At 37.4% G+C, this 13,210-nt stretch overlaps 1 protein-coding gene across 2 annotated transcripts in view; it reads right to left on the reverse strand.

Annotated features, from left to right (window-relative positions):
- Positions 1–1,125: 1,125 nt before the first annotated feature.
- The window catches only part of Cttnbp2 (cortactin binding protein 2), a 141,110-nt gene continuing 129,025 nt past the window's right edge, over positions 1,126–13,210 (reverse strand). For both annotated transcript variants that reach the window (XM_076861726.2, XM_076861734.2), the window contains 6 exons: positions 11,836–12,041; positions 11,198–11,374; positions 8,981–9,044; positions 7,798–7,930; positions 6,593–6,694; positions 1,126–2,047 (listed from right to left, as the gene is read on the reverse strand). In XM_076861726.2, coding sequence (XP_076717841.2) covers positions 1,808–2,047; positions 6,593–6,694; positions 7,798–7,930; positions 8,981–9,044; positions 11,198–11,374; positions 11,836–12,041 — 922 coding nt within the window. In that variant the 3' untranslated portion in view covers positions 1,126–1,807. The remainder of the gene's footprint in view (positions 2,048–6,592; positions 6,695–7,797; positions 7,931–8,980; positions 9,045–11,197; positions 11,375–11,835; positions 12,042–13,210) is intronic.

Here is a 13,210-nt window from a genome sequence, read left to right on the forward strand (position 1 = left end):
AATGCCCCTTTTGGACAGCCTGCCATCTATCCAATTATAAAAATGGTACAGATTGAATTTTATTAAGAAGTGTCAAAGCAACATGGGTCAGTTACCACAGGTCATCTTAATAAGGTATTCCAAACTTGATTTTGTTTTCTCCTTTGTTCCTTGAGTATGCTAACAGAATCCTTGTCTTTAGATAGGGCATTATATTTATATCATCAGCCTAACTACTCAAATGAGATATAATCTAAATTTTGTCCTTAAGCAGGAGAAAAATACAGTGGGCCACTTGAATTGTTGGTCTATGATTGAGTGTATTCAGTTTGGTTCCCAGGATGTCTTTTTGTAGACACTAGAGTGTACCAGCTACTGCTAGGGCACCCAGAACTTGGGTCCAGCTCAAAGGAGTCATTGCATTCCAGTCTAAGCCTGTTTCCCAGTCTCCCTCCTTCCTACACCTGGGCCCTTGTTCTAGTCTTCCCTCCCCGCTGAACCCTTCTCTGTGCATGAGGTCAGAGCTATGCACCTCCAGGGTTGGCCTGGTCCAGGTAAAGCCCAGAAAGAATGAAATGCAGTTTTGCCTTGATGAAAAGGTCTTCCCCTATTTCACCCCAAGTGACATCTTCACTACAGGTTTTCTTATTTGATGCTTTGTAGATATTTAACAGTATCAGTGCAGGTGTAGGTGCTTTAATATAAAAACCAATTCTGGCCCCAAAAGGGCTCTCAACAACAAGCAAATGTTTCTTAAATTAAAATTGTACTTTGTTGGTACCTATGGGGGGGGGGGGAGTTGTTTTATTGCTGGAGCGCCACTTAAGTGTTCGCTACATTCTTAATTCAACCAACACTTTCTAGTAAGGGTGAGTCTGTGAATAACTAATGAAATAACAGCACAGTGGAAGTATTAAGAACATTCCTAAATTGGAAGTTAGAGATAGAAAATACAGCAAAACTATTTCACTAATTCAATGTTTTATTTTGTGTCAAAGCATCTTAACTGAGTTGAATAAGTAATTTCATCAATAATTTTAGAAAGTCACTTCTAGAAAATATCAATTTTAATATCAGTTGTGCTAATAGAAATAATAATTAAGAGGGGATTAACTCCAAATTAATTTATTGAAGTCTTTATGCAGGTATCTCTTATATCCACTTAGGTACAAAACTTAATTTTAAGAAAGATAACACTTTTATTGCATTATAGTTTCATATTTTACAGGAGTTACAATGCAAACTCATAAGCATAAATATATACATGATGCAACCAAATGGCAATGTAGCCAATAAAGTATTCAAAATGTAAAACTAGAATTTAACAGGCAAAATACTTAATATGGCTTGTAATGGAAAATAACTGCTTAGAAATGATTTGTTATTTATTGCCCCATTCTAGTCATTCTCCATCAAGTGAACATAATAAAATTATGATCTCCATTTAAAATGATACATATTATCTAAGCCAATGTTATACATACTTTGTAACATATGCAATGATTCCTTAAATATACATATGTACATATGTACAGAGAGTAATATACAGTACAGAGTTCTAATACCCCTGAACATCTTGATTAAAACTATTACAATGTTTCTATTAAAAAACTACTTGAAAAGTTGGCATAACTTCTTGATATTGAAGTTCAATCCTACAGAATTAAAAAAAAAAAGAGTTGTAAATACATTCTTTACAAAAGATTGAATAGTGGTCCCGCACTCATACTTTATATTACAGTGTTTGAAGGTATTTACATCTTGTCCTTGGTGTTTGAGAGAAATATACAGGAGTTAATAGTGAGAATGTTGTAGGCAGGCCTATTGGTTAGGTTTTTCTACTTTGTTCGTGTTGGTGTGGGTTCCAATTCTCTTCTCTGGAATTGTTGTTGATTTCTAGTTGCCTTGTATTACTGCTGCTGCTGCTTTTTTTGGTGTTCTGGGAACACTGGGTGACTTTACTTCTAGGAACAGGAAGGAAAGATTTAACTCTTGAGACACCCGACTCGGTCTTTGATTTACTGTTGCTGCGTTCGGTAGTTTGATGGCTGCTGAGAGGACTGACCTCCTGCAAGAGAAGAGAAACCAAGCACACTTATCACTGTTACTGACTTAATGGTGGCCCTCATGCTCCTGTCCGAGCAAACATAGAAATTCCCTCTTGACACAGGTTCTCATGAAAAACGAAACAAAATATAATAGAAGCTGAATGATTCACTCCAGTAAATATGCTTAATTTTTATTAGGCCCTTCCTGGTGTCACCAAACTAACTACAGGGGTCAGTGAGACAAATGCTAATGACTCTAAGATCTCCTGACCAACAGGAACCTCAAAAACAATAAGCTATACGAGAAGAATCAAGTACTTGTAGGCAGCTCTACAAATTATGTCACCTAGGGTCAGTCAACTTTTACATTTTTCAACAATACTTTTAGAGCCTTCACTGAGATAAGTGTTGTTCTAGTTGCTTAACACCTATGAGAAACCTACCTGCCTAATGGAGCTTAGGTTCTGGAGAAGTAAGGGTCCTGCTCAGCAATTCTGTGACTAAGTGGCTCAAACCCTTCCATAATGTCACATGTTATCATCCTTTCTAGAGTTTCAGAATCCTTATGAGCACCAGGCCCATGTCTTCCATTTTTCCCATGAGGAATCTGAGAGCTAGACTCACAAGATGATTCACCTACACTCTAAGAGTGAGGAAGCTGGAACTTTCCTCTGGGTATTTTCCCCTATACTGCATTAAGTTCTGCAAAAGACACACGAGACCTACTAAGTGAACTACTCTGTGTACTTGTGAAACAGCTAACATTGATTACTTTCCCTCTTTGACAGTAACCATACAAACAAATGACAAGATGACTTGATTCAAAACCAGAATGTAACAGGGAAAAAGTATCAGCTGCTTTCTCCTGGATGTCCTAAGTTGGTGGTTCTCGGTGTTGGTCAAAACACTGGAATCACCTGGAGACTGACCGGTCTGATGCCCATAGATTCATATTGTTTGAGGTGTGGTGGCATGGACACGTGGCTTACCAAAATCATCTACATGATTCTAATGTGCAAAGTTGAGAACCCTCCCTTGACTCCTCAGTGTCTTTGATCTCCACTGACCTATTGAATGGTGGCATTGTTCTTAGCCCTGTGTTCACCTCAGATTGTTGGTGATCTTTTGTTTCTGCCCATCTGAATGTTTCAATTTTCATCATGTATAACTCCATAAGTCTGGCTCTCCTTTATGTTGTGAGCTTGAGAATGGCATTTCTACCCATTAATCAACAAAATTCACCTATCGCCAGCCTGCATTTCAAATTCGCTAAAGCCAAATTTATATTTATTCTCAATCCCAACCATTTCTAAAGTCTTTCTTATTGGCTAAATATGCTGTTCTCTCAGTTTAACAAGAGACTTCAGTCTCCCCTCTTCCACTTAATCCTATGTTGACAGAAAATTATGGCTATGCTAACAGAAAACAAGTGGATGGCTTAATAAGAATTAACTGCAGAAGTCCTAAACATCTAGGCATGTCACTAATAGTCTTGATTCCAATCGATTTCCTTGTACCCCCCCCCCCCAGTAAAGTACATGTGATAGGCTTTATTAGGACATTAAATCACAGAAGTGAATACCGGTGCCAGATCCTTGGCTCTAGCTGATCTTCAATGGTAAGACAACTGTGCAACTCTAGGAAGGGTATGGATATGGGTCTAGGACATTTGTAGGGGAAGGGAGAGAAAGAAGTCCAGATTGCCAAACTGTGACTGAGGAAGGTGATGACTTTAGGACAAAAGTTCCCTTGGCAGAAAATCATGAAGTACCAAGAAGCACCCACAGCTGAGGAGACTCTGGCTGGGGCTGAATCAGCCTCTGGAGGTGTGAGAATATAAGCCATCACTGGGCCACAGCAGTCTAAGTCTGGGAGATCAAATGCCTGACAGTGTCCTGTAGGAAAGAGCAATGTTACTGACACCCAAGTACAGCTTTCTGGGTCTTTTTATCAAAGCTAATATCCACCACCAGCTCCTTCACATAGGAAAGTTAAGGGTGGTTAATGTTTCCTGAGCTCTAAAGTTCTTCATATTAAGCATAAAGGGTTACTCTCAATGAAGTCAAGAAGTTACTATAATCTATCTAGATCAGAAAATAGGGGGCAGGAAAACAGATTGATCTTTAAAGATGTACAGGACTGTAAAAAGGACAGACAGTGGAGAAGTGTATAGAAAGTTTCATAAAGGGGAGCTGGGATATAGCTCAGTGGTTCAATCTCCAGCACTGCTTTAAAAAAAAAGTTATGTGCAGGTATATCAACACCTGTAAAGAGACATTTGGATAGAAAGAAACGGGGGTGTAAAATGAGGATGACAGATCAGAACTATATTTTAGAGAAGTGGCTTGTAGCCCTGGCTTTAAAACGAGCAATGTCCAGGCCCCATCTCAGACAGTTACATCAGAACCTCTAGGGGGCAGCATGCGGGCACTGGGGATGAAGGGAAAAGAAAACTTCAAGTGGATTTTATCCTGAAAGGTGAGAACTTTTGCTTTAAGGAGATTAGTTTACATTTACATAAAACATTTATTAGTAATTGCTCTTGCTGATTTAATTATTTAATTTTAACTAAGGGCAGCTGATTATCATGACTCTCAATTAATAAACCCAATTACCGGCCTTAACTGTTAAGAGTAGTAAGGGGTTACATTGTGTTGCATAATGAGGACAAAGAAGTTACTTATTTTTATTTTCAGGCAGAGCTAGTCTCCTGGCTGTGAAGGAGAAAAAGCTTTCAACTAACCCAAAGCTCTTACCTCAAAGGGGAGTTACTTCCTGATAACAGAAGAAACTGGGCATGGAACCAAGGAAAGCTAGTTATCAATCAGGAGGATAGAAAAGGAATCCAGTCTGCAGCTTTCAGAAGGCTGCTGAATGAGTGTCCTTCGCCCTCTGCTGGCCAGATCTGAGAAAAATATCTAGCTATCAGGAAAGCGCCCCTCCAAGACTCTTCAAGGGGCAAAGGTGTTCCTCATTTCCCATCACACTGCACATTTAAACAACCACACCATTCTTTTTACAAGCCCAGATAAGATGACCCATGTAAAAGAAAAATCACTCTTTCAAGACAAAATTGTTCTGAATTGCCCAGAGCTCAATCATTTTCAGTACTATTTGTTATGGACAGAACCTTATTGTAGTAATGCAATATGGTCATGTGACAGAGAAGAAAGGATAAAAAAACATTTCACTATCAGACATTTAAATAACAGGAGAGAGTCTCTACCACACAACAATTTTATCCAGGAAAGTGACAGCTCTATGGAGAAAGTGGCTCATCATTGTACTCACAGGTCCTTCCTGTGACTGTTCCACAGGAGTCCTAAGAAATGAGCTCTTGTCTCCAATCAACCAAAGCTCAGGGCAGGCCATCATATATGGACAGCAAATCGAGACTCTAAAGATGACAAAGGGTGCTGAGGGTGCAGCTCAGTGGTAGAGCACTTGCCTACCCTATGTGAAGTTCTGGGTTCAAGTCCCAGTACTGCACACATAGACACACAAAAGAGAAAGGGACAGACCCTGAGCAAAGTACTCTCCAACCAAAATGCTCAGTCAGTAGTGACCTTAAATATTCTCTAAATTTCTAAACTGATCCCATTTTTTAAGGAGGGGGTAACATTATGATAGAGTGAGCTTAAAAGCCCTATTCTTCACAGGTCAACATGCTATGCATTTTATTAGGGACCCACCCCTGAAAATCCCCTCCTTCTTCCTTCAATGAACAGTTCATCCAGTTCCACATATCACCAGAACTGAAGTCTAATGAAGTAGTGGCTATGCAGTCCAAGGCTGCCAGTTATCAGATAAGGATTTATAATTTAATAGTTACACTGTGCCCACTTTATAATCCTGCCCTCACACACACAGGTCTTTGTAAGCTGCCATGGGACTAGACAAGAACAGGATGTGATAGCAAATGACACGGCTGGGTGAACAAACCACACACTCCTAAGTGCCTCTATGAAATCTGCATCCTCGTAAAATAATGAAAGGGTAAGAAGTAGTTTTATTGTTTACCCAGGAATACATGCTGTACCGTCTCCTGCCACTTATTAACTAATCAATAATGGTCCAGTGCCACAGTTCTGAAAGCAATTTCGAGAGGTTAGTGCAATCTATCACAGTCTTGGCTCTACTTGTCACTCAGGTTTATTTTAAAAGAAAAGTTTCTCACTGAAGCATAATGCAGGTGAGGAAATTAAGATTTAAACATAAGATCTTTATGCTATCACTTAGCCCTTTGCTGTAACTCGAATTTTCCAAAATGCAAGAAATCTTAAAAGTTCTTAAATGGAAAAAAAAAAACATTTAAAAATAGAACAACCAAGACAACAGAAATGACACCTCAAATACTGGACTTTCTTATGTCATTACGTCGAGATACTATTCAAACAACAGTCTTTCCTATCTTGATTGGTTAATGAGAACTTTTACGTTTATCCTATTTCTCATTTCCTAGTTGTGATTTAAAAATAACTTTGTGATTCACACTGAAAAATTTATGAACTCAATTCTACAATAACTCTTTTGGGTCCCATTTTTGGGGAGAAGGGGACACTCACCTTTTGTGACACTGGCATTCTTGTATTATTAACAATTGCTGAAAATGCAGGGTTGTTTCCTGAACTATCAAGCCTCCTTAAATCATCCCTGGAATCAGCAATCTGGAAGATAAAGAATTTATCAAGTCACATCTCCACAGTTATACTCAAAGCACAGCTAAATATCACATCAGGAAACCCACAGAAGTACTGTCCTCTTCCCTGACCCTGGGGAGTTCCATACAACATGCCCCCCAAATCCTGCACTGTTCACATGAAAGACTTGAGGGCTGCATGTTAAACCAACACCAAGTACTTGAGAAATATCCTGTAAGGGAAAAGAGTATTAAATAGGTCAAAAGAAGAACAAAATAATTCTAGAGGAAGACAAAGTCATTTGTCAAGTAAAGAAAGGGTAAAATTTGCCAGATTTTAATCATTACCTTATTTTTCCAATGGATAAGAATTTCAATTTATTTCCAGCAAAATTAAATAAAAGCCATTTCTACTTGGTCCTGGAGATTATGAGTGTTCAAGTATAATAGTTTTAACTTGCACAGATTGCATTGAAAGACTCAACTATCTTCACAGGCTCTCTTCCAACTAAAAGGCATCTGTCAAGAAGTTTGGTCAAACTGTCTATAGATGACAGAGGCCAAGACAGGTTGAACTTGATGCTCTTTCCATATTTGGAAAATTCACAGCTTAAGACCATAGTGATATATATTATGTAGGTCAATTATTTTTTTTTGTACAGGAATTGCTAAAATTCTGCATATAACCTGAATTTACTGTGAAACTTGTTATAATTCTGATACATGACTTATGTGCCAAAATTAGAAATAGCTTGACGAAAGTCAAATTTATGCTTTTATAAAAAGCTGACCAAATATGTTGGTGTGATTTGTGTTAATGCAGTTAAGATACAATTTAAACTTCAGGTCTTTGAGAAGAATGTTTGGAAAAATAATTTTATATAAATATTTTGGGAAAATGTCTTTTCTAAGCAAAGTGAGGAATAGTTTCATTTAGAGCAATAACTATACTCTTCAGTAAACAATTTCTTTTACGAAACAAGTATTATCATATGGCTCCAAGTGTCCTTCCTCCATATTTGTTATTGGTGCATTATAATTATACAAATTGATGGAATTCAAGGGTCCCTTTATAAAGGTAGGTTTTTCTGCTATTTCCAGTCACTGATGTCACCTATTTGGACTACTTACCTTGCTTATATCAGATTCAGATTTGCTGGAGCACATACTCTGAAGTTCTTTGACGAGATCTGCTTCATCATCTGAACCCAGAGAGAATCTCTGATCCAAAGTCAAGGTTAATGACAGATCATTCTCCAAGGACCTAATGCAAAATTTCAGAAATGAATTTTTCATGTGAGAACAATAACCCAATCCCCAATATGGAAATTTAGGCACTGGTACCTTTTTTGGGGATTTGGTGTGGGATAGGGAAAGACTTTTTATTATCCTTTCAAGTATTTCATAAGTGTTATTTAACGCAACAACCCACTTCTATACCCTGAAAGATTAGAACACTTCAGTAATAAATCTCCACAGGATTTTAACTCCCACTCAAAATTCTTTATAGAATAAAATTTTATTCAACAAAGACATCTACTTGGACTGACAACATTCCAACCTTTCTCTCCCCCTTTTTCTTTTCTTTCAAACCAGATAAAATGAAGATGCTAAGAAGTACCATGTTTCGGCAGACAGTATGATACAGTGGAACAAATATAAAACTTGGCTCTGAGGCAGGATTTCCTTTTTCCCTTTGCCCCTTAATTTCTGAGTTTCCTTCTCTATAAGAAATCCTTACACCTATTTCATAGGATTATTGCAGAAATTTGTAGGTGGTGGTATGTGATGGAACTAATGATTGGTACATGACTCACTAGGCTTCTATGAGACCTAATGCAAACTGCCCAAAATTTTCTAGTCTGAGTAACTCAATCGTCCTTAACATCTCAATCTATAAGCTGAGATCGGCAACAGTTCCCTAGGGACAACATAAAAATAGCTGAAATTATCACTATAAACATATAATTTAAAGGTACATAAGTCATGCTATGTTGTATAAATCTGAAAGTAAAAAAAAATCATCTAATCAAAAGTTTATAAATGCAGGAGTTTACCATATATTTGTCAAATGCATTAGCAATGATCAAGTTTGATGAAAATGAAGTCTAGTATTTCTAGCCTTATTTAAACTAAAAGCAAAATATTAACATTAAATGTTTATTAAACTTAATATAAATATTTTTAGATTTCACTCATTATTTTTCAATTTAATGCCAGTATTAGAACATCTATTTCATCATATTAATAGCTTAATAGTTGCACAAACTGATTTATCTGTTAGCTACAAGTTAAAACTGAAAGGAGAACTTACTTTTGCTTTGACAGACAGGTACTCCTGTTACAATTCAACTGCGATACAGTCTTATTTTTTATACCTGTTAAAAAAATTATAATCATTTTCAATAGAATGGGTCATCCCTGTGCATACTGAACTCTACATTTAAAAGAAACAGACTCTGGACCCTCCAATACTTAATCCTGTTGTTGGACTAACATCAACCTTGTGAGAATCCCCCAGGAACAGCTTCCTATGTAACACTGCCACAAGGCCAGGGAATAACCAACATCCTGATGTACAGTGATGACTGAACTCAGCAAAAGAGTACCATCTGGAGCTCAATTCAGGAATACTGAACTTCACTTTTATCAGGGCCTCCTCTTTTCACTAGTCTACATTTCTTTATTTCCAAAGAATCAAAAGAGGAATTTACCATCTGCTATTGAATGCTCCTCTTCTCTACCCTTGTCTGTTTTCTGGCATCACTGACTCTGTAATCAAGTGCAGTGCTGGATGTATGGGCGTGTTCATGTGCTACAGTACATGTGGCATTAGCAATGTACTCGTAGAAATTTCACTTTTAATAGTTATGCATCATTTAGGAAATAGGAACAGCATACAAAGAAGCATGGAAATTATGTTTTTCAAACTGCAAACTAATATATTGAAGAACAGAAAACAGTCTGTACTGCATGCATAAATTTGATTTGTATCAGTTATATATACTTAAGCCAACACATAGGTCTATGGATATTGGACATGATTGATGCAAGATATATCTGACTGGCCTATAATCAAAAACATTGGAGAAACACTGTTAAACCATTTTAAATGCCACTAAAATAGCTGTTTCTGTAATGTTAACTCCAAATTTAGAAACACACTTGAGCAATTAGTTGCTTCTCAATGAATTCTAAAATTGTATGAATATTGCTCCACAAAATATTCCCTACAAATGTCTTTGAAAAATAAATTGATTTTAACATATTCTCATTAAAAGTAGATCATCAAAGACAATTATGTAATAGTTTATTTGCTCATATTTTTTCTTTATCTGAAAGTACTGACTAGTGGCTTTCCCCTAATTACTTTTTTTTCCTTTTTTTTTTTTTTTTGAGATAGGGATCCCTGTGTTGCCCAGGCTTGCTTCAAACTCGTGATTCTCCCATTCTTCTGCCTTAGCCTCACACATGGCTGGAAATACAGGCATGTCCCACTGCACCCCTACTTACTAAAGAAGTGCCCAGGCTTGGATTCTGCCCTTAGGAAGCCTGTGCCAACATCATCTGCCTCTCTGTTTTAGGTAAGAAAGGAAATAAGCTGTGTCTTTACCAAGTTTTATGAATGTCCATAGTGATCTGCATGTAAAGGATTCACGTTGTGGTGTTATATTTTGTTTTTTGGCGGTGTTAGGGATCCAACTAAAGCCCTCCAACATAGTAGGCAAGTGCTCTCCCACTGAGCTACACCCCCTGTCCATGTGGTATTTCAACAATTGTGTCAAAACTCAACTCAACTGTACTAATCCTATATCCAATGTAATAACTGTAAAATAAAGTCTCATTAAAAGATAACTCTTGGCTCATGAATTATGTATGTACTTGGCAAAATTAGCTTAGATTTGATGTCTGCCAAAGTCAGCATCAATAAATATGGTAGTTTTATTAATCTTTCAAAGAAGTTTTCATGTTTCAAAAAATATCATTTGATATCAGCTGGGCATAGTGGTGAAAGCCTTTAACCTCAGTTACTTAGGAGGCTAAGGCAAGAGGATTACAAGCTTAAGGCAAGCCTGGGTAACCGAGCAAGATCTTGTCTCCAAATTAAAATAAAACTGATTCACTCATAAAGGACTTATACTGGTATAAAATACACCTCTACACATATTGTTAAAATGTAAGATTGGAAAAGTAATGATATGTAAAAAGAGTGAAATATGCCAAAGTGTAATGATCTTATTACATTAATTGTGGATACTACAAAAAAAACAACGAATTAATTTCAATAAAGATCATTGACAAGGTAAATAAAACTTCAAGCATGAAAAGATTATTTTTCAGGTAGAGGCCTCCCATGGACTTTCGGAAATGTAGCTATTAAATTTTCTGTGTGGTCTATGGAAACATTCATTGAAGTACTCAGGTATTTTTCTTTGTGGTATGCACAGTGATAAAAATTAAAGCCCATTTGCATCCATAAACTGCATCATGAGGGCCCAACTTCCTTTGAGCAGCAGACATACCCACTTACTTTCATGGCTCAGGTCTGCCTTATTCCAGGAGGGTGAGGAGAAGCGGCCAGGCTTCTTGCGAGGACTGGTGTTCACTTTTCTCCAGGAACTGCTCTCTCCTTTTTTCTTGCTGTAACTTGAAACTATGGACAAAGGGAAGCTTCCTCCTTTAAAATCAGCTGTATGCTGGTCTAGCTCTGCAACAACAAATTCCAGTTTGCCAAAGGGAAGGTAGTGATGATGAAGTTTCATAGGATAAAGCAAAATCCACCTCCAATTCTCAGAGAGGGACTCCTGAAAAATCACAGCTCTGCTTAATTCCCAAGCTGGGTCTTTGTGGACTGGTGCACATCTTACTTAGAGTTCTAGGATTCCAACATGAGCCAGTAATTGAAAACAGAGTTCTGACTAGCTTAGATGTCCATCAATAGAAAAAATAAAGAAAAATATATACACAATGACTTTTATTCAGCCATTATGAAGAATGAAATTATGTCATTTGCAATGTGCTTATTAAAAGAGTTCCGGAGCAATGTTGTGAAGTGCCTATTAATTTTTTTTTTCTTACAAAAAGACAAAACAGAACTCCTTAAAAACAAATTCCAACAAGTATTATATGAGGGTGAATTTCTTCTCTTCCCTGCAGGAACACACATACCTGCCCTGGGGAGGGGACAGCCGCGCAGAACAGCTTTGTTAAGCAAGATGCTGAGAGCAGCTTTAACCACAGCCTGCTGTCCTTGGCTAGGGTGCTTTTTAGCAGCAGTCTGCCCAAGGCCAGGCTGTCTTTTCACAGAGGCTCTTGACAGTATTGCTTCTTGAACTCTGGGTGCGATGATAGCATTCCACAGCTTAGACATCCACCTTGCAAGAGAGATTGATTGACCAGTTAGCATCAGGCCTCTCACCAATTACAACTCCACAAAGGACAAGTGTGAAAACCACGGAGAAAAAACAAATGCTTCCATAGATTTGCTACCTTATCTGGGTAGATTTGGAATAAGTGAAATTACCCAATTTGGACTCAAAAATACATTTCAATAAAAGAAATTCTTTAACATCTTTCTCTGAATCCTGAAATCGATGCCTGAGTAAATGAATGAATAAATGAACTAATAAACACATGGAAATAATTTAAATAGTGAAGGGATCTGAAAAATGAAGATTTTCTGAAAGTTCCTACCTAAATAGTTGAAACTTATTTGCTACATATTTTTAATAAGACACACAATACTATATCTGAATATTTCTGAAGTTGGGATCAATTTTATAATCACTGGCAAATTAAATCTGTCTACCCCAAGGAAAGGGCTCATGGTTGCAGATGGGTGGGCTCAGCACTGCAGAGAGAGGACAGGGTCAACATGCCATGGCCTCCAGTGGACTCTATGCACCCACAGCTGTAAGTCACAGGAGTTTAGCCCAAATTTGGAGCACCTGATGCCACACAACATTCCTTCAAAAGACATTGTACTTTGTTGTAGCACTAAAAAACATTTAAATAATTAAAGATGGGAAAGTCTGCAAAGATATCAGATATTGGCAGGAAAGTTTTAAGTATTGTGAGGCATTAAGCATTAACCTAATGTGAGTTTCTCTGTTAATGTCTAGTGATGCATAATGCAAGGAAAAAAATAAAACTACAATAGGGAATAGAAATGAAAATTCTGGTATTCTACAATAGGAGTCTTACTTCTAAAAGCATTAAACATACATAGAACATAAGCTTTATGTGTTTGTTTGTTTGTTTTCATTCATTGTTTTTCTTAAAGGCAGCTCCTTAACATGGCTATGGGGAAACAACTGACCCTGGCATTTCTGCACATTCTGTGTTAGCTCTTGCCAGCATTCTTCTTTGGAAGACTGAAGGTTGAAGGTGCACACCTGTGATGCAAACCCAGTATTACCTGGGCCACCAAGATCACCCTGTGGCACTTGAGAGCTAAGTGGAAAGAACTATGTAGGTAAAGTTCTTTGTTTCTGGTCCAGAAACCATGGCAGGGAAATGCCCCAGCTTACAAATAGGCCAACAG

The sequence above is a fragment of the Callospermophilus lateralis genome, chromosome 1, assembly GCF_048772815.1.
Source record: "Callospermophilus lateralis isolate mCalLat2 chromosome 1, mCalLat2.hap1, whole genome shotgun sequence".
Taxonomy (NCBI): Eukaryota; Metazoa; Chordata; class Mammalia; order Rodentia; family Sciuridae; genus Callospermophilus; species Callospermophilus lateralis.